The following is an 18,559-nucleotide window of genomic DNA, read 5'->3' as shown; positions in this document are numbered from 1 at the left end:
TTGACATGTGTACACTAATATGTATAAAATAGATAACTAATAAGAACCTGCTGTATAAAAAATAAAATAAAATTCAAAAATTCAAAAAAAAAAAAGATTACTGAGTGAGGAAAGGCAGGGAGAGTTTGGGGGATGTTTCATTGTCCCAGGGCAGCAATGGCTAAGTGGAGTGGGGATGGGGAAGAGGAGAAAGTAATGAGAGAGCTGGTGGGAAGGAGGTTATTTTATACTTACCATTCACAAACTGGCCCCAGTGTTCCTTTCCAATTCGTCTCCCACCTGTGCTTCAGCCGCAAAAGCCAACTCTCTACCCTCCAAATACAGAGACCCTTCTCCCCTGCACACCTGGCCACCGGCCGCTTCCTCGGTCAGGATGTGGTCCACAAATCACATTTTCTCTCCCCTCTGAGACCGATCTCAGATGTCTCTCCTTTCTGCCTCTCCCACCCCACTGCCCTTGAAGATTTAAGCACTCTGTCCTCAGCATTCTCTTGGCATTCTGCACTTACCTTTATCATGGCACTTGTCCATTTAAATTTTAATTTTTTCTGGGATGAAGCTGAGCGTAAGGTTATTTGTATGCGGAAGGTTGCTTCTTTTCTCTCTAGTTTAGGATTTTATTCTCTAAGGTCCCAGCTATATGGGGCCTTAGTCTGATGAAGTACAGCCATACCAGCTGCCTTTGCATGGCCATCGCATTACCTCTCCCCAAGAAGTCATTTCTTCTATAGAGAGCAACCACAACAAAAAAGTGAGGCTTAGAGACATTATTAACAAAGTAGGAAAAAAAATTTTTTAAAAACCTCTAAGCCTAGTCTAAACTATATTAACATTTTCTTTGTTATCTTTTGTCCCCATTAGGCTCTGTAAAAGTATTCCTAGTTTAAAGCCAATTAAAGGCAGACATCCTGTCATTTTTTTAGACTTCTATGGATTTGGAACTTAATGTTCATGGAACATTATGTATGCCTAAGCAATGAATTAAACAGCAAAAAAAAAGAATTTTGCTCTGGAGTATCTTGATAATTTCAGGGTCATTACGAACTTGTTTCTCCCAGTTTCCTGGGAGAAGTTGAGCATCTAGGGAGACAGTTGATGCATCTAGGGAGATAGTTAATCCCACTGCTGTGTATTATATCTGCAATATAATTAATATAGAAAGTATATACATTGATATCCCAAAAGGGGATTTTAAAAACCTAAGAAAGGCTGTACAGACTTGTGTTCTTAGGTTATTCCTCTTTGCTCCTCTTCTCCCTTAGACAACTTAGGGAGTAACTGCTGTGCCCTTAGTACAGTTTTATCTGTAGGGGAACACGTATTGGTTGAGCTAGAATTCACAGCAAGTCTGGTTTTCTCCACCATTGCACAGATGCCTTTCCTCTGCCTGGACCCATGCCATTCTGGCCATTCTGGGCATTCAAGGGCATCAGACCAGGCTTGTACATTTATTTTTCTACATAAATGAGATTCTTTAATGAATCATTCAACTGCTTCCTTTTTCAGTTACTAATATATCATGGGTACCTTTCCTCATGATACGTACAAGGTTAACCTAATTCTATTTTTTTATTCAAAATATAGTTGACGTACCATATTACATTAATTTCAGGTGTACTACGTAGTGATCTGACATTTGCATGCACTGTGAAATGATCACCACAATAAGTCTGGTAACCATCTGTTCCCATGCAAAGTTATTACAGTATTATTGATCATAGTCCTTATGCTGTTGTATTACATTCCTGTGACATTTATTTTATAACTAGAGGTTTGTACCTCTTAATCCCCTTCACCTATTCCCCCCTCCCACTCATATCCTAATTCTTTTTAATGCTCTATCGGATTCCACTGTATGGATACAACAGAATTAATTTAACCACTGCCTTTTGATACCTTTTAGTTATCCTCAGTTGTTTTTCTTTTTTTCCGCTGTTGTGAATAATGCCGCAATGAAATTCTTTTTTTCAAAATATATTTAAGATAGATTTATTTATTTTTATTTACTCATCTTTGGCCGCATTGGGTCTTTGTTGCTGCTCATGGGCTTTCTCTAGTTGCGGTGAGCGGGGGCTATTCTTCGTCATGGTGCGGGGGCTTCTTGTTGTGGTGGCTTCCCTTGTTGTGGAGCACGGACTCTAGGCACGTGGGCTTCAGTAGTTGTGGCACGGGGGCTCAGTAGTTGTGGCTCACCGGCTCTAGAGTGCAGGCTCAGTAGTTGTGGTGCATGGGCTCAGTTGCTCCACGGCATGCGTGATATTCCCAGACCAGGGCTCGAACCCATGTTCCCTGCATTGGCAGGCGGACGCTTAACCACTGCCACTAGGGAAGTCCCGAGCACATAGTATTGTTGTAATGATTAACGAGCTAATTTTCATAAAGCACTTTAAACAGTATCTGACCAATGTGTTTATTATTATCCTTATCTACTAAGGGTCAGGCATGCCGCTAGGCATGAGAGATAGAATCTTTGTAATTGCCTTAAAAATCCTTCAAACTATTCACTATTATCCACATCTTACAGTTCTTGTTATGTGAGTTGCCGAAGGTTATACTGCTAGTCAGCGATAGAGATGAGGATCTAACCAAGACCTCAACTCCACAACCTGGGCTCTGCAAATGATGGAATATCAGCAATTTTATACTTTGAAGCTGAAACCAAATCACCTCACTCCATGCAGTGCTCTGGGCTAAATATCCTGAACAAAATACCTTGACTTCTTTTACAGTTTGAGCAATCTGTAAGTTAAGGGTTTACCCTAATTCTAGAGAATGTTGGAAGCCTTAATGATTGCCCCTAAAAAGAGATGATCTATCTCTCAAAGGAAGTTAATTAGAAAGAGAACATCTGTTTGAAAAAGAGTTTTATATTAATACTGGGAGTTATCTTTTGAGTAAAAAGCCACCAATTTGGAACATATATCTAAGCTATCTATAAGGGTTTACATTTTAAAATTAAGGAAATTAAGTATGGGATATAAAATGTAGATAACATATACGTGAAAAAATACTGTGTAGATGAAAAAAGTGCTGACTCAGTGATCCAGTTTCTGGGCTTCAAGTCAGCCCCCACTACCTAAACCACTTCTCTCTGGACCTTGGTTTCCTCATGGGAAAATGAGTAGGTTGAACTAGATGACCTTTCAGGTATCTAATCATGCTAAGTTTCTTTCCACAATCAGGGGACATGCTATTTCACCTTCTATTTAGTGGTTGCTCAATGATGGGGGAGTACCAGGATTTGGGGGAATTACCAGAATTCACGGACACAAAACATATGAAGAAAAAAAGCTACATATTTATTTAACCAAGAGAGGATTAATATCCTTAATCTCTAAAAAGATTTTTTAAAATATTTAAGAAATGATGACCACCTTACTAGAAAAGTAGGCAAAGTAGGTGACTTATGAAAGAAAAAATGTAAGTGGTCAACAGAGATGATTTTAATTTTCACTAGTCAAAAATGAAATGCAAATGAAAACAGATCAAACTGGCAAATATTATACCCAATGATGGCAGTGTGATAAAATGAAAACTCTCATATACTTCATATGGAGTACCAATTTGTCCAAGTTTTTCATCTTTCTTGTTCCAGTAATTGTGCTCATACCTATTTATACTAAAGAAATAATTGTATAGTTGTACAAATTTATTTTTTAAATGTTCACTCAGTGTTATTATAGTAAAAATTAGAAACAATTTAAATAATAGTTGGTTCAATAAATAATGCTATGTTCATATAATGAAATATGACAGTCATAAAATTATGTTCAAAGGATCTCAATGATATAAGAAATATTTATGATGTAAATGTTAAATAAAAAAAGCAAGATGCCAAACTATATATAAAGTACGATATTAGTTTTGAAAAAAAAATGACACACTGAAAAAACGAAACAGGAAAATGTACACTAATATCTCGCACCTTTTGGTTTTAGGTGGTAGTTGCATTTCTCCTTTAGGTCGTTTAGATAGTTCAGTATTTTTGAAATGTTCCATAACATGTATTAACTACTTTTATAATCAGGCAAAAAAGGTATGTAGAGATGATTCAGACAAAATGAGGGGAAGAGTTAGCCAAAGTGAGGAGGCCATCTTCAGTCTGACTGGATCAGCAAATAAGGGAGGAAATGTTGCTCACCACTAATGGTTTGAGTATGTGTGTTGAATGATGGTGTGGTGGTGGTGGTGGTGGTTCTGGTGGTGGGGGGGATGAGGGAACCCTGGGATGTGATGGTTTTCTTCGTTACAGATGGTGCTTTAGAGCTGGGAGGTACCATGGGCTTGGTGGAGGTCTACCCAGGTATCAGGTAGATTTCATATTTTCACAGTAAGTAAAGATCAGACGGAGCTACTATAAGTCTAAGGGGAAAACATAAAATCTGAAAGTAGAAACTCTTCTCTACGCTTTCACCTTTTCAGACAAAAAGAAAGACCCCCAGGGCCAAGGGTCTTCCTCATTCTCAGAGTTGCTTTGATTTGTGATCTGGTTTTATGTGGGTAGTCCATTTTCACTCTTGACTTTCTTTTCTTTTTTTTTTTTTTAAGTTATTTTCATTATTACTTTTTGCTGTTTTGCAAAGAGCTAATTCTGCAGAATTGGGGTAAGGAGGGCCAAGGGAAGTTAGTGAATGTAGTTATACCAGTTAGGAAGTTCATGTAATCTCAAAGTAACTTCAAGAGCATCCTTTGACTAGAATACTTTCTAGCCATGGCCCTTACTTCCCAGGGGCAGATGGTGATGTCTTACTGAGATGCAGGTAGAGCTTGTACTTGAAACTCAAGGTTTTCTCTTTATGACTTGGCTGGGAATCCTCACCTTTTTCTCCTCTATCTCCCTTCCACCAGGAGGCAGGCTCTAAGCCTTTGCACTGTCTACCTTTATGTCACTTATCTGATGCATCAACATTCCTTCAAATACTTGAACAAGTCACTGAGGCTCAATGTATACTTTTTATTTTTTTAGTGATACTTTTCTGCATTTTCTCTAAAACTAAAGATGAGAATGAAACCACAGCTTGGACGAAATGCTATAGAAAGCAAGAGTTCCCACCCTTTAAACCTTTTATCATGAAAAAATTTGAATATATATAAAAATAGTGAGACTAGACTAACATACCCCCATGTACCATCATTCAACATCAACAGTTCTCAATATTTTCCCAGTCTTATTTCATCCATCATCCTTAGTTTTTTTTTCTTTTCTGGAATAATCCAAAATAAATCCCAGACATCATATTCATTTCAGCTGTCTGATAAGGACTTTAAAAATGTATATGACCGGGCTTCCCTGGTGGCACAGTGGTTAAGAATCCACCTGCCTATGCAGGGGACATGGGTTCAAACCCTGGTCTGCGAAGATGCCACATGCTGCGAAGCAACTAAGCCCGTGCGCCACAACTACTGAGTCTGCGCTCTAGGGCCTGCGAGCCACAACTAGTAGCCCACGTGCCACAACTACTGAAGCCGGCGCGCCTAGAGCCCATGCTCTGCAACAAGAGAAGCCACCGCAATGAGAAGCCTGCATACCTCAATGAAGACTAGCCTCTGTTCGCCGCAACTAGAGAAAGCCCACGCGCAGCAACGAAGACCCAACGCAGCCAAAAATAAATTTTAAAAAATAAATATATTTTTTAAAAGTATATGACTACAATGTGATTATCACCTAACAAAATTAGCAATAGTTCCTTAATGTCATCAAACACCCAGGCCGTATTCAAACTTCTTTGAATATCTAAAAAAATATAGAAAAGACTTCAAAAACTCTCTCATGAGGAGGAAAAAGAGAGATGAGCTTAGGACATTTGTGAGAGGAGGCATAATTACTCAGCTTAGCCTGTCCCTTAAAAAAGAACCAGAAGCCAGAGATAGTGCTTCTAGGAATTTTAAACAAATTCAGCTGTTCAGATATAGAAAATTCTTGTCTTGGACATGATGGGGGCTCATAGATATTCTCTAGCCTAAAGGGCCCTCAGATCCGCCTTTTCTGCCTTTTCAAGCCAAACTTAAAAAACAAAGGAACACACACAAGGCGCTTCAAAATCGTAAACAGAACTCATGCTTTTAAAATGTGTTTTTTATTTTATTTTAAAATGCACAGAAGCAAGGAGAAGAAAATGAAAATCAGCTACAATCTCAGGACCATAGACAATTCATCTTAACATGTTGGTATATATACTGCTCTAGATGTTTTCATAACTGTGGAATCATACTGTACATATTTTGAAAACTGCTTTTATCCCATTCAGCAAAGGGACCCTTTTCCTGTGTCAGTTAATATACTTGTACTCTGCTATTTTAAAGCGTATTGATTACAGGAATAAACTAATTAGTTTATCCAAGAACCACCTGTTCTTTTTTTTTTTTTTTTCAGATTAGAAATGTTCTTTTATGCTATTTTTTTTAACATCTTTATTGGAGTATAACTGTTTTACAATAGTGTGTTAGTTTCTCCTTTACAACAAAGTGAATCAGTTATACATATACATATGTTCCCATATCCCTTCCCTCTTGCGTCTCCCTCCCTCCCACCCTCCCTATCCCACCCCTCTCATGGTCACAAAGCACAGAGGTGATCTCCCTGTGCTATGCGGCAGCTTCCCACTAGCTATCTAATTTACATTTGGTAGTGCATATATGTCCCTGCCACTCTCTCACTTCGTCACAGCTTACCCTTCCCCCTCCCCACGTCCTCAAGTCCATGCTCTAGTAGGTCTGTGTTTTATTCCCATCCTACCACTAATCTCTTCATGACATTTTTTTTCTTAGATTCCATATATATGTGTTAGCATACGGTATTTGTTTTTCTCCTTCTGACTTACTTCACTCTGTATGACAGACTCCAGGTCTATCCACCTCATTACAAATAACTCAGTTTCATTTCTTTTTATGGCTGAGTAATATTCCATTGTATATATGTGCCACATCTTCTTTATCCATTCATCTGTTGATGGACACTTAGGTTGCTTCCATGCCGTGACTGTCTTTAAATAAAAACCATTATTTCTCCTACTGGTTCCTTGGCTGCTGCTTCTGTTGTACAGATCTTCCTCAACTTACCATGGGGTTACGTCCCAGTAAACCCATGGTAAGTTGAAAATATCATAAATTGAAAATGCATTTAATACACCTGACGTGTCAAACATCACTGCTTAGCTTCACCTACATTCAGTGCACTCAGAACACCTAGGTTAGCCTATAGTTGGGCAAAATCATCTAATGCAAGGACTATTTTTTAATAAAGTGCTGACCATCTCGTGTAATTTATTGACTACTGTACTGACAAGCAGAGTGCTTGTCTGGGTCCGTGGTGGTTGCATCTATCCGCTGTCTCCTGGTGTGGTCGCGTGGCTGGTGGGGAGCTGGGGCTTTGCCACCCAGCATCAGGAGGAAGTGTCTTTCCCCATACGGTGGGCCCGAGGAAAGCTCAAAATTCAAAAGTCGAAGTAGTTTCTACTGAATGCGTATTGCTTTCGCATTACTGTAAAGTTAAAAAATCCTAAGTTGATTTTCTTACTCGTGAAAAGTATATTCAGTCACTCGGTAATACTAGATTGCTTTTGCTATTTGGGGTCTTTTGTGTTTCCATACAAATTGTGAAATTTTTTTTTCTAGTTCTGTAAAAAATGCTAGTGGTAGTTTGATAGGGATTGCATTGAATCTGTAGATTGCTTTGGGTAGTAGAGTCATTTTCACAATGTTGATTCTTCCAATCCAAGAACATGGTATATTTCTCCACCTATTTGTATCATCTTTAATTTCTTTCATCAGTGTCTTATAGTTTTCTGCATACAAGTTTTTTGTCTCCTTAGGTAGGTTTATTCCTAGATATTTTATTCTTTTTGTTGCAATGGTAAATGGGAGTGTTTTCTTAATTTCACTCTCAGATTTTTCATCATTAGTGTATAAGAATGCCAGAGATTTCTGTGCATTAATTTTGTATCCTGCTACTTTGCCAAATTCATTGATTAGCTCTAGTAGTTTTCTGGTAGCATCCTTAGGATTCTCTATGTATAATATCATGTCATCTGCAAATAGTGACAGCTTTACTTCTTCTTTTCCTATTTGGATTCCTTTTATTTCTTTTTCTTCTCTGATTGCTGTGGCTAGAACTTCCAAAACTATGTTGAATAGGAGTGGTGAGAGTGGGCAACCTTGTCTTGTTCCTGATCTTAGTGGAAATGGTTTCAGTTTTTCACCATTGAGTACGATGCTGGCTGTGGGTTTGTCATATATGGCCTTTATTATGTTGAGGAAAGTTCCCTCTATGCCTACTTTCTGCAGGGTTTTTATCATAAATGGGTGTTGAATTTTGTCAAAAGCTTTCTCTGCATCTATTGAGATGATCATATGGTTTTTCTCCTTCAGAACCACCTGTTCTTGAATAATTTTTTTCCCATTATAAACAACGTAGACAAGAATATGTATGTAACTAAATATTTCATGTCAAAGTTTGTGGAAGAATAAGAATTCTCCTCGCTGCCACCCTTCTTCCCTTCTCACTCATTCTCATCCCGTATGATGTAGCCAGATTCCCCTTGGCTCTCCTGGAATCTCTCTGGCACCCCGATCTGAAATACCACACTGTCCCCTTGTCTCACAGACCTGTCTCTTCTCCAGTGTTTGTTTCCTGTTTGCCAGTGGCTCCCTCCGAGGCCCCCAGGCCTCACAATCATCTCACTTTGGGCCTGCATGTCAGCTCTAGCTCTAATAATCTTACAACAACCCTTCAAGGTAAATAGATAAATAACAGATACTTCTATAGTACTTACTCTGTGCCAGGTACCATTCTATGTGCTTTACATTCACTTACCCATTTATTCCCATACAACAACCTTGTATGATACTATCAGTATTGCCTATTTACAGTTGAAGAAGCTAAGGCTTAGTGACTTTGGAGGCAGCATGGCTTCAGAGTCCAGGCTCTTAATCACTGAGCTATACTGCCCCTATTGACAAAGGTGCAAAACTCAGAGACGTTAAGTAATTCACCCAAGATCGCACACTAAGCAGCAGATGTTGGGGCCAAACCCAAGCTTGCCTGATCCCAGGGTCTGTGCTCTCCTTCTTACTCTGAATTGCCTCTTTTTATTTAGCAGGGGTTGTCAAACTTTTTCTGTAAAAGGCCAGATAGTAAATATTTTAGGCTTTGTGGGCCATAAAGTCTCTGGTGCAACTTTGAGTTGTAGCAAGAAAGAAGTCATAGAAAATTTGTAAATGAAAGATCATGCCTATGATCCAAAAAAATGTTATTTATGGACACAAATTTGAATTTCATATGATATGCACATGTCATGAAATACTGTTCTTTTTTTTTTTAACCATGAAAATTATAAAAACCATTCTTAATTCGTGGGCCATAGAGAAACAGATGGTGGGTTTGGCCCACAGGTGACCCATAGTTGACAACTTTGCTTTACAGCGTCATTACATTCTAGAATGGTTAGATATGCATGTATTTGCCTCTTTGCTTTCTTTCCTTGAACAGTTCAGCTTGGGCCCCAAATGTGCATACCCAACTGAGAAAATATGAGTCCTTCAGTAAAAGAAATTCCCTTAGAAAGCAGTTCAGAGACCAAGTGACCTTCCCTTGAGTGTGCCTCATGGGGTTCCACCCTCAACTCCAAGCAGTTTTTCAGAAAATTCCAACTACTTTGAGAGAAGTACATTTTCCCATCACTTTATTAGTTTTGACATGAGGTTCTAGAGTCTTTAATGGTGCTCTGGGCCGTTGCCTGGCTGACTAGCCTTGTTTTTGACTCTGAACTTGGACCAAATTCAGAACTCTAGACCTGTGGAGACAATCCAGTTACTGTGCTCTTGGGAGTGGAAGGGACCATTCAGAGCAGGGTGGGTGGGACAGAGGAGGGGAAGGGTGCCAGGGTCCCTGCTTGGCCTGGGGTCAGGGGGGCAGGGCTCCTGGCTCAAAGAGGCCTCGGGGCTTAGTGATATTCCATTTAAATTCAAATATAATGGGATTAAATAAGCTTTAGGTTTAAGAATGTAAATACTGCTTAGAACCTTGACTCTGGAGAACAATAATAAAAGCTGCAAACCAGCGTCTTGCAAGCAAACTTTCAGAATTAAATCCACTTGGAATACAGATGATCTGTGTATAAAAATAAACTGATTTAAAAGTGATTTCTTTTTGTGATTCAGAGGAGAAATTTAATCATTATTTGTAGCAATTAGAAATGAGCTAAGGGGAATTACTGAAGTAGCGTTGAGAATTAGTGAAATGAACTCTTGCAAGATGAAAAACTTACGATAAAATATTCCTTGAGAAGATGTTCCCTGCAAAGGCAGTAAGCTTTTTTTTTTTTTTTTTTTCGGTGCGCGGGCCTCTCACTGTTGTGGCCTCTCTCGTTGCGGAGCACAGGCTCCGGACGCGCAGGCTCAGTGGCCATGGCTCACGGGCCCAGCCGCTCCGCGGCATGTGGGATCTTCCCGGACCGGGGCACGAACCCATGTCCCCTGCATCGGCAGGAGGATTCTCAACCACTGCGCCACCAGGGAAGCCCCAGTAACCTTATTTTTAAAAATACTTATTCCCGATGTTTAATCTTCATACAGAAAAGTGAGCACATCATAGGTCTGTAGCTTGAAGAATTTTCACAAACTGAACACACTTGTGGAACCAGTTTCCGAATCAAGACACAACCCACTTCTTGTAAATATCAAGAACTCCTTATTTGTAGGAGAAGCGGAGTAGGGACCTGTTTGGAAGGGATGGCCGGAAAAAGTGTCTCGAAACTGGGTTTGCTTAGGAAGCATGGTTTTACTTGAGGTGCCTTGGGTAAGGCAATGGGAATTATGGGGTGTGGGTGACACGTGGAGCTGCTGCAGCTTTGGGGTCACCCTCTGTTTAGGTCTACCTTTGCCTCTGCCATTGCCTCACAGTGTGACTGTGACAGGACTCCCCACCCCCTGAAGTCTCTGCAGTTGTGCAATGTTGATCTCCATCCGGACAGAAGCCAGCTTGCTCACTGTTATGCTCTCAGGACCTGATACGGGGCCTGCCACACAGGAAGCCCCAAACAACCGTTTTTTAAAAACGAAGAAAACAACTAATGAATAATGTATACAGCCCTTAGAAGATGCTCAATAATGTAAATAAAAGTCACAAAATGACCCATTGATCCAGTAATGCCATATTCGTAAAAGTATTCCCCAAGAAAATTTTTCCACGTAAAAGTAACTTCTATAAATGAATATATATTTTATGTATAAAATAACACTTGTTAATTATTGTGAAATATTGAAACTAACTCAAAGACTGCTAGCAGTGGGGAACAGCTGTGCAATTATGAATTGTTGAAACATTGAAAGCTATTTAGCTAAAACCTGGCAAGTATGTTGATTATGTTGAAATAGGAAGTTTTTTAAATTGGAAAAAATGTTTAGAAGTTATATACAAGTGTATATCTATTACAGAAAGAAAACTGAATGACAATTTGGACTGATAAAGCTTAGAAGTGGCTATACTTTTCCTCTATTAAGTTGCTTAAGATTTTTTGAATTGATTCTCTTTCCCCAGAAGAAAAAGAAACGAAGTGAAGCACCCACTCCCATACCACCACCCCAGTCCCCCCAGTACGCGGAGCCCCGCATCCCGAGCAGGGCCTGCTCTTGCTGTGGTGTCCCTGCCAGGCTGCGAAAGTGTTGTTAAGAGAAGGCGCTGGCGGGAGTTGCTGAGCGCACAATGATTTCCTGATCATCTAAGTGTGTTAGATTCACGGCAGAAGCAATTTCCTTAATGAATGAATTGGCTGCTGCCAGCATAAGTCCTTTGCCCAAAACTCTTACAAGAAGGATAACATTTAGATGTATTCTTTATCATTGACAGGCTATCCCTGGCATATGGCTGCCATGGGTTCATCTCTTTTAAAAAATATCAGGGTTTTATCAGCATTTTGAAGTAAGCCACAGATTCAATCGAAGCCCAGATAACCTAAAATCTGCAATAATAATAATCAGTCAATGAAAGTCATAATTTCATCTTAGTTTTATATTATGCTCTATCATTGTTTTCATTTTTAAATTATATTTTATTATTTTTTATTTTTGGCTGTGCCACACAGCTTATGGGATCTTAGTTCCCTGAACAGGGATTGAACCTGGGACCTGGCAGTGAAAGCGCCAAGCCCTAACCTCTGGACCACCAGGGAATTCTCTGTTTTTTTATTTTATAAATTATTATTATTATTATCATTTTGTGCTCTATCATTCTGAAGGGGCTTTCTCACAAGACAGTCAAGGGAGTATTCTCAAATGTACAACGTCTTGTAAAAGTACAACCATAAATTATTGCTGTGTTATCATTTCCATATGAAGATGTACGTCTTCAGATAGAGTCTGGGCGAATATTTGACGTCCCAGCCCCCATGCTTGGACTTTCAATATTTGGCATTTTAAATAAATAGTAGTAGAAGTTGAAAAGTATGGTGCCTGCCCACAGATCCCCATGTGCCAGGTTCTGTGCTAAGCCAGACTCTCCACATACTGAATTGTTATAATAATTCCATCAAGAATGTGCTTTTCTTATTTTCATTTTTATGAAGAAACCAAGTCTCAGAGAGGTTAAGTAACTTGGCCAAGGTCACCCAGCTTATGTGTGGTAAAAATGAATTTGTGAAAATCATGTGAATTATTTATTTGATTAACTCATTTATAAAGGCTATTATGTCTAATTAAACAGAGACTGTAGGTGGACAAAGATAATAATGTCTTGGAGGGGAATGTCTGGATTTAGAGGAGTGATTTTAAAAATTACCTTTTGAAGGAGACCTATCCTATGGGTCTGTTTTACATTACGTCACATGTGATCTGTCAGGAAGATTGCCAATGGAGGAGGTTATAAGCCCAGATTGTATTAATAACCTTTACTTTGAAATTTGGTCCAAAAGACCTTTCCTTCGTCTGAAGCTGGGATGGCCCTGTGATGACGTCCCTTGGCAGACAGGACACCGTCTCCAAGGCTGATCTCATTGTCTGGAGCTCTTTCACCTGCAGTGAATGAGAATTTATTTGACCCTTTCAAGAAATTCAGATTCCATCATATTTACGTGGCCCGGTTTAAGTGACAGGAACCAAATACGGTTGCTTTTAAGCAAGCTATTTTGTTTAACCAGGGGCCTAGCAGAGTTCCTGATTACATAGGTAGCTGGTTCAGAAAAGAAAGAAACAATTTTATCGCCACAACATCTCTGACAAGTGGTTCCTAAATCTATCACAATCTTGCGGATGAGTAAACCCAGGCTTGGAGATTAAGCAAAGTGCTCAAAGCCATCTCCTTGTATAGGTAAGGGAGTCTGATTTCAGATGCAGAAAATGCCAAGGACAGTGCCCTTTCCATTACATCTATAGCCAGTTTTTGGAAAAACCTCAAGGGAAAAACCACAGCAAAGTTTTAGAGTTCTGGTGATTTCTTCTCTCTGACCTCAGCACAAATTCCCACGTAAACCAAGGACTGGCTGATGAATCAATAAATGAAAGGAAGTAAAAAAAAAAAAAAAAAAAAATGAAAGGAAGTGCTTCTGTTATGTGCAGCTCATCACATTGCTCTTTCTTGCAGTTCCCAAAGTGACTGGGATCCATTAGAGACTGAAGTGGCAGAGACCGCTGTCGGCTGTGTTCTCCACTTCTTGGAGCAGAAGCCGAGAGAGAGCAGTCTGAAGACGTCTCTTTCACACACCAGGTTGCTATTGTGGTCTTTTGCATGTTGCCACCAGAGCGCAACTGCTTGTGTTTTTATCCGTGGGCTGATTTTAGAGATCAGATGCTTCTGCTTCTTGACTGGGTGGGGTCGTGGGTACGGGGTATGATAGATCCAAGCTTCCCCCGCCAAGGGTAAGAGTGGCTTAGACAAGGGGGGAGCTCCACTGAGCTGGACCCCCTGATTAATCAGTTTGCCAATGAGGAAGCTCCCCCATCGGCAAAAAAGGGAAAAAAGACTCAATTTCTCCCCTTCTTCTTCTTTTTCCAGTTGAAGACCAGCCTTTGGAGGTTTCCAAAGTAGATGGTGCGTCTCCCTTGGATGGACCGCATGAAGTAACATTCTGCAAATTGCTGTCAGAGGTCCTAGAAACACAAGTCCATCTGGTTTCCATTCCTCGTTGTTGAATGGTGCTTGCTTCAGCAGCCCACTGAGGGCTCTTTTCCTAGGGATTCTGAACTTGTAACTAGGAATCCGAGCTGGGAAGATGCTGAGTTCCATCAAGTGTGTGTTGGTGGGAGACTCTGCCGTGGGGAAAACCTCTCTGTTAGTGCGCTTCACCTCAGAGACCTTCCCAGAGGCCTACAAGCCCACAGTGTATGAAAATACAGGTGTAGACGTCTTCATGGATGGCATCCAGATCAGCCTGGGCCTCTGGGACACAGCTGGCAATGATGCCTTCAGGAGTATCCGCCCTCTGTCCTACCAGCAGGCAGACGTGGTGCTGATGTGCTACTCCGTGGCCAACCAAAACTCCTTCCTGAACCTGAAGAACAAGTGGATTGGTGAAGTCAGGAGCAACCTGCCCTGCACCCCCGTGCTGGTGGTGGCCACCCAGACTGACCAGAGGGAGATGGGGCCCCACAGGGCTTCCTGCGTCAACGCCATAGAAGGAAAGAGACTGGCCCAGGAGGTGAGAGCCAAGGGCTACCTGGAGTGCTCAGCCCTCAGCAACCGGGGGGTACAGCAGGTATTTGAGTGTGCCGTCCGGACTGCCATCAACCAGGCCAGGAGACACAACAGAAGGAGGTTCTTCTCCGTTAACGAGTGCAAGATCCTCTAAACCCCAAAGACTCCACCCAGCAGTCACTTATCGCAAAGACTAACTGGGACAGGGAGAGCAGGCAAGCCAGCAAGGGTCGATGCTCCTTCTGGGCACGTCCTGAGCACGTCCTGAAACAGCATATGGGCAGCAGCAGGAAACCTTTCGGATACAGTTGTGGATGAGACTTGGCTACTGGATGTTTTTACGAAATACACTCTACCGAAGAACTCTTTGCCCAGTATAGTTAGAAGATCCCTTGGGGAACTGTAATGAATATTCCATCTTCGATTACAAAACCAAAGTGGTCTCCATGATTTTGGATAATGAAGTGAGTTTTCCGAAGAATGCCGTATTTAAAGACACATTGTATTTAATAATAACAAAATAAATAGCACTGGTATATCATTAGTTTTCACACTTGGAAAGTCTTTTCCTACCTACTGACAAACACAAATTGATGTATGAGTGGAACGACCTTATAGGGCCCTGCCATATGTTTGTAGTGTTGGTATTTTCTTTTCTTTTCTTTGCGGTACGTGGTCCTCTCACTGCTGTGGCCTACCTCCCGTTGCGGGGCACAGGCTCCGAACGCACAGGCTCAGCGGCCATGGCTCACGGGCCCAGCCGCTCTGCGGCATGTGGGATCTTCCCCGACCGGGGCACGAACCCGCTTCCCCTGCATCGGCAGGCAGACTCTCAACCACTGCGCCACCAGGGAAGCCCCTGTAGTGTTGGTATTTTCGTCTGAAGTAGTAATTTTGTTGGAACCACTTGCAGGCTAGATTTTATTAGGTAATCAGATTTTAAAATTACTGTAAACTGATCCTTGCAATTAATTTTCCACCCCCTTGTTTTTCAGAGTTGTATATAAAATACAGTTCAATGACATAAGATACTTTAATACTGCCTAATGATTTTAAACAGCTATCATTATATGTCTCTGTAATTATTTTTTTAAGCGCATTTCTTATGGTTTTGCCTTTCACCCAAAGATCTCCGATTATGTACTAAGTATTCTTCTGTCATTCACCAAAACAGATTGAAGGAAAACCTTTCAGGTAGAGAATCAGACTGCTCACAGGGATAGCGGCAGCACTTGGAACAGACGCGAGGAAGTCTTACTTTCATTTCAGAGACCGCTGCACTTTGCCTGCTTCTTCTGACACCGGGGTTCCTAGCTGGTTGTAGGTCTTGTGAAAGAGCAGGCTCAAAGTCTATATAATTGTGATTTAGCAGATTTGTTATTTGAGCTCTAAACTGAGCTGGCATGGCAACATAATTCATTAATTTTAGGACCTAATCAAAATAATTGGGATGGTGTCTACATGTATATGTATGTATTTAAGGGAAAAAGGGGAAATTATAGCTTTTACTATTTCATGAATATGAAACACCTGAGTGGAAAAACAAATCACAAATTCCTAGCACAGGGAACAGGAAAACTGTTTATACAGCAATTGCTTAGATAATAAAAATTTCTCAAGGGAAATACTGAATCAATGGGGACATCCCTCCAGCCCCCAACCACCATTCTGTCTAATAGCTTAAAAGCAATGGTATTGACCATCTGTTAAAGCTGAGAACAGAGGACTATGTAACTTAAGGAATGGTGAGGCTAGAACCCAAGTGCTTCCTTTACTCACCTAATCAAAACCTATAACTACTCTGAACCACGTTTATGAAAGTAATTCATTGGTTTGGTGTAACATGCCATTACACACCAATGGTAAGGCAGTTGGCATAAATGACTGTGATTAGACCTATGATGACATAACCAAACTAATTTTTCAGTTTCCTTATGTGGTCAATTCTTTAGAGCTATAATCAATGTCAAAATCAAATGTGTGCTCATCTCCACACTGCCTTCTCTTTTTCCTCTTCTCCCATCCACATTTAGGAAAAGGGATGGGACCAGGGTCTGAGTCTCTGCGTCCAAGGTTCCCTCAATCCTCTGGGGCTGACATATCTGCCTTTCACCCGGACAGCTCCAGCTCTCCAGTCCCACAGCACATCCTCGGCTCTGTGTCACCTGTGTCCCTTGACTTGAGAGCTACTATATCCAGCTGTCTATGTTGGGCATCCAGAGGGTTGGAGGGCTTCAAAGCTGGCCAGGCAGGGGAGGCGATGGGAGCGCATCTCCTTGTGATATCCCTGTTGACCCTCCTCCTCTTCTCCAACAATCGCAAATGGTCTTAAATAACTTCTGCAGATTTTCCTTCAGGGCTGGTCTTTAAGGTAGGCAGTATTTAACATGATAGCAGGAATAAATTTCTAATGACTAAAATTGGTTGTCCCAAAGCTTTTCCTTCTTTCTTGTTGAAGGGAGATTGGCGGGGACTCTGGGATCTGAAAATGGGAAGGGCCCAGGTAACTGATTCTAAGTGAGGGAAGAGGTGGTGATTCCACGGTGGAAGCGGTGGAGGAAAGGAAGGTCATAGAGGGCATGGTCAAATGACTTTGCCTTCATCTGGGCCACAGATGAGCCCTCTGCTTGCTGGCTGGAGCCAAGCTTAAAGTCTGTCTCTGGGAACCCTCACACCTGAGAACAGGAATCCACGTGTAAACCCTCCCCAGAAATGGGACCTGGCAGAAACCTGTGCTAAGCACTTGAGCGTGTGTTATCTCACCACTTGGGGTGAGCTCCACCTTACACGGGGAAACTGAGGCCTGGCGCAGCAGGTGAGTGGCAGCGCCAGAAGTCTTGAGTGGGTCTGTCAGACTCCAAAGCTGTGCTCAAGACCACTGTGCCCCACTTCTGCCCAGAGCAGCCCAGCTGTATGGTTTTGCCACATCTCATCTCACATAACCTTGCAGGCCCCAACCCTACTAGTCCCTGTATTTTAAAACTTATTTTTAATAAAATATTCCCAGTCTGATCTTTATCTTCCCCTTTTATTTTTGTTTCTGGCAATGAGAAAGGGACCCATCTAAGTCACAGAGCACCATCATCTGCAAAGGTGTCTGCTTTAAACCTTGGCTTTTGAGTATAATTTTATAGGTTGACTGCATGTGAATTGGCAGAAATGAAATACATCATGATTTGATGCTTTAAAAACCTTGGGAAAAAATTCTCTTTTTCTTATTTCACTTTTCCACCCCTCAGGTTTCAGGTATCTCCTTTGAATGAGGGAGTGACAGGGGAGAGGAAAGCCCGGTTCTTTCCTTTTCAGGATTTGGTACCAAGGAAGGGCACTTTACCCATCATGAGATGAGATGAAAGGGTTCCAGTGTGGCACATCTGTAGGGTTACAATACGATAGAGGGGACAGGGCATCTGCAAGTGTTCGTCCGCAGTGCCGAGAAGACTACTCTATGGGTTGAGTCACATCAGAACAACTCAAGGGTAGGGTCCTATTTTCCCTCAGGCTGTATCTCTTCTGATAAAGCAAAGAAACATTAATCACTAGCCAAGATCCTGAGCAGTTTTTCACCAGAAAAGATAAAACAAGCCACAGAAATTACTTGTAACATAAAGTTCCTAAAGAGTACTTGATTCAACCTAAAGTTCATGTTTTGGTCAATTCTAAAATATATCCTGACATGGGATGTAATCCTTAATGGTAGATAGACAGCAATAATGGGGGAGTAAGAGGCCGACATATTTTGGAGTCACAAAGTCTGGGTCATGTGTCTTTCAGCCTCAATTTCCTTAACTTAAAACAGTAATTCCTGGATTCCTCTAAGAATTCGTGCAATAATATTCGTACAATAATAGCTTTATATCTGTGAACTATTGTTCAAATGGATGTGTCGTTACGGTTTTGGTGGACCTCTATGGAGATGCATAGGCTGAACATTCT

The 18,559-nt window shown here is 41.1% G+C and overlaps 1 protein-coding gene across 6 annotated transcripts in view; it reads left to right on the top strand.

Moving 5' to 3' along the window:
- RHOH (ras homolog family member H) overlaps positions 1 to 15,678 on the top strand; it is a 36,397-nt gene extending 20,719 nt beyond the window's left edge. For all 6 annotated transcript variants that reach the window (XM_028491532.2, XM_028491531.2, XM_028491529.2 and 3 more), the window contains 2 exons: positions 13,574 to 13,696; positions 13,985 to 15,678. In XM_028491532.2, the coding sequence (XP_028347333.1) occupies positions 14,202 to 14,777 (576 nt within the window). In that variant the 5' untranslated portion in view covers positions 13,574 to 13,696; positions 13,985 to 14,201 and the 3' untranslated portion in view covers positions 14,778 to 15,678. The remainder of the gene's footprint in view (positions 1 to 13,573; positions 13,697 to 13,984) is intronic.
- The last annotated feature ends 2,881 nt before the right edge of the window (positions 15,679 to 18,559 follow it).

This window comes from Physeter macrocephalus, chromosome 7, assembly GCF_002837175.3.
Source record: "Physeter macrocephalus isolate SW-GA chromosome 7, ASM283717v5, whole genome shotgun sequence".
Lineage (NCBI taxonomy): Eukaryota > Metazoa > Chordata > Mammalia > Artiodactyla > Physeteridae > Physeter > Physeter macrocephalus.
Note: the sequence above shows the minus strand (reverse complement) of the source record. Positions and strands in the feature narration are given on the sequence as shown.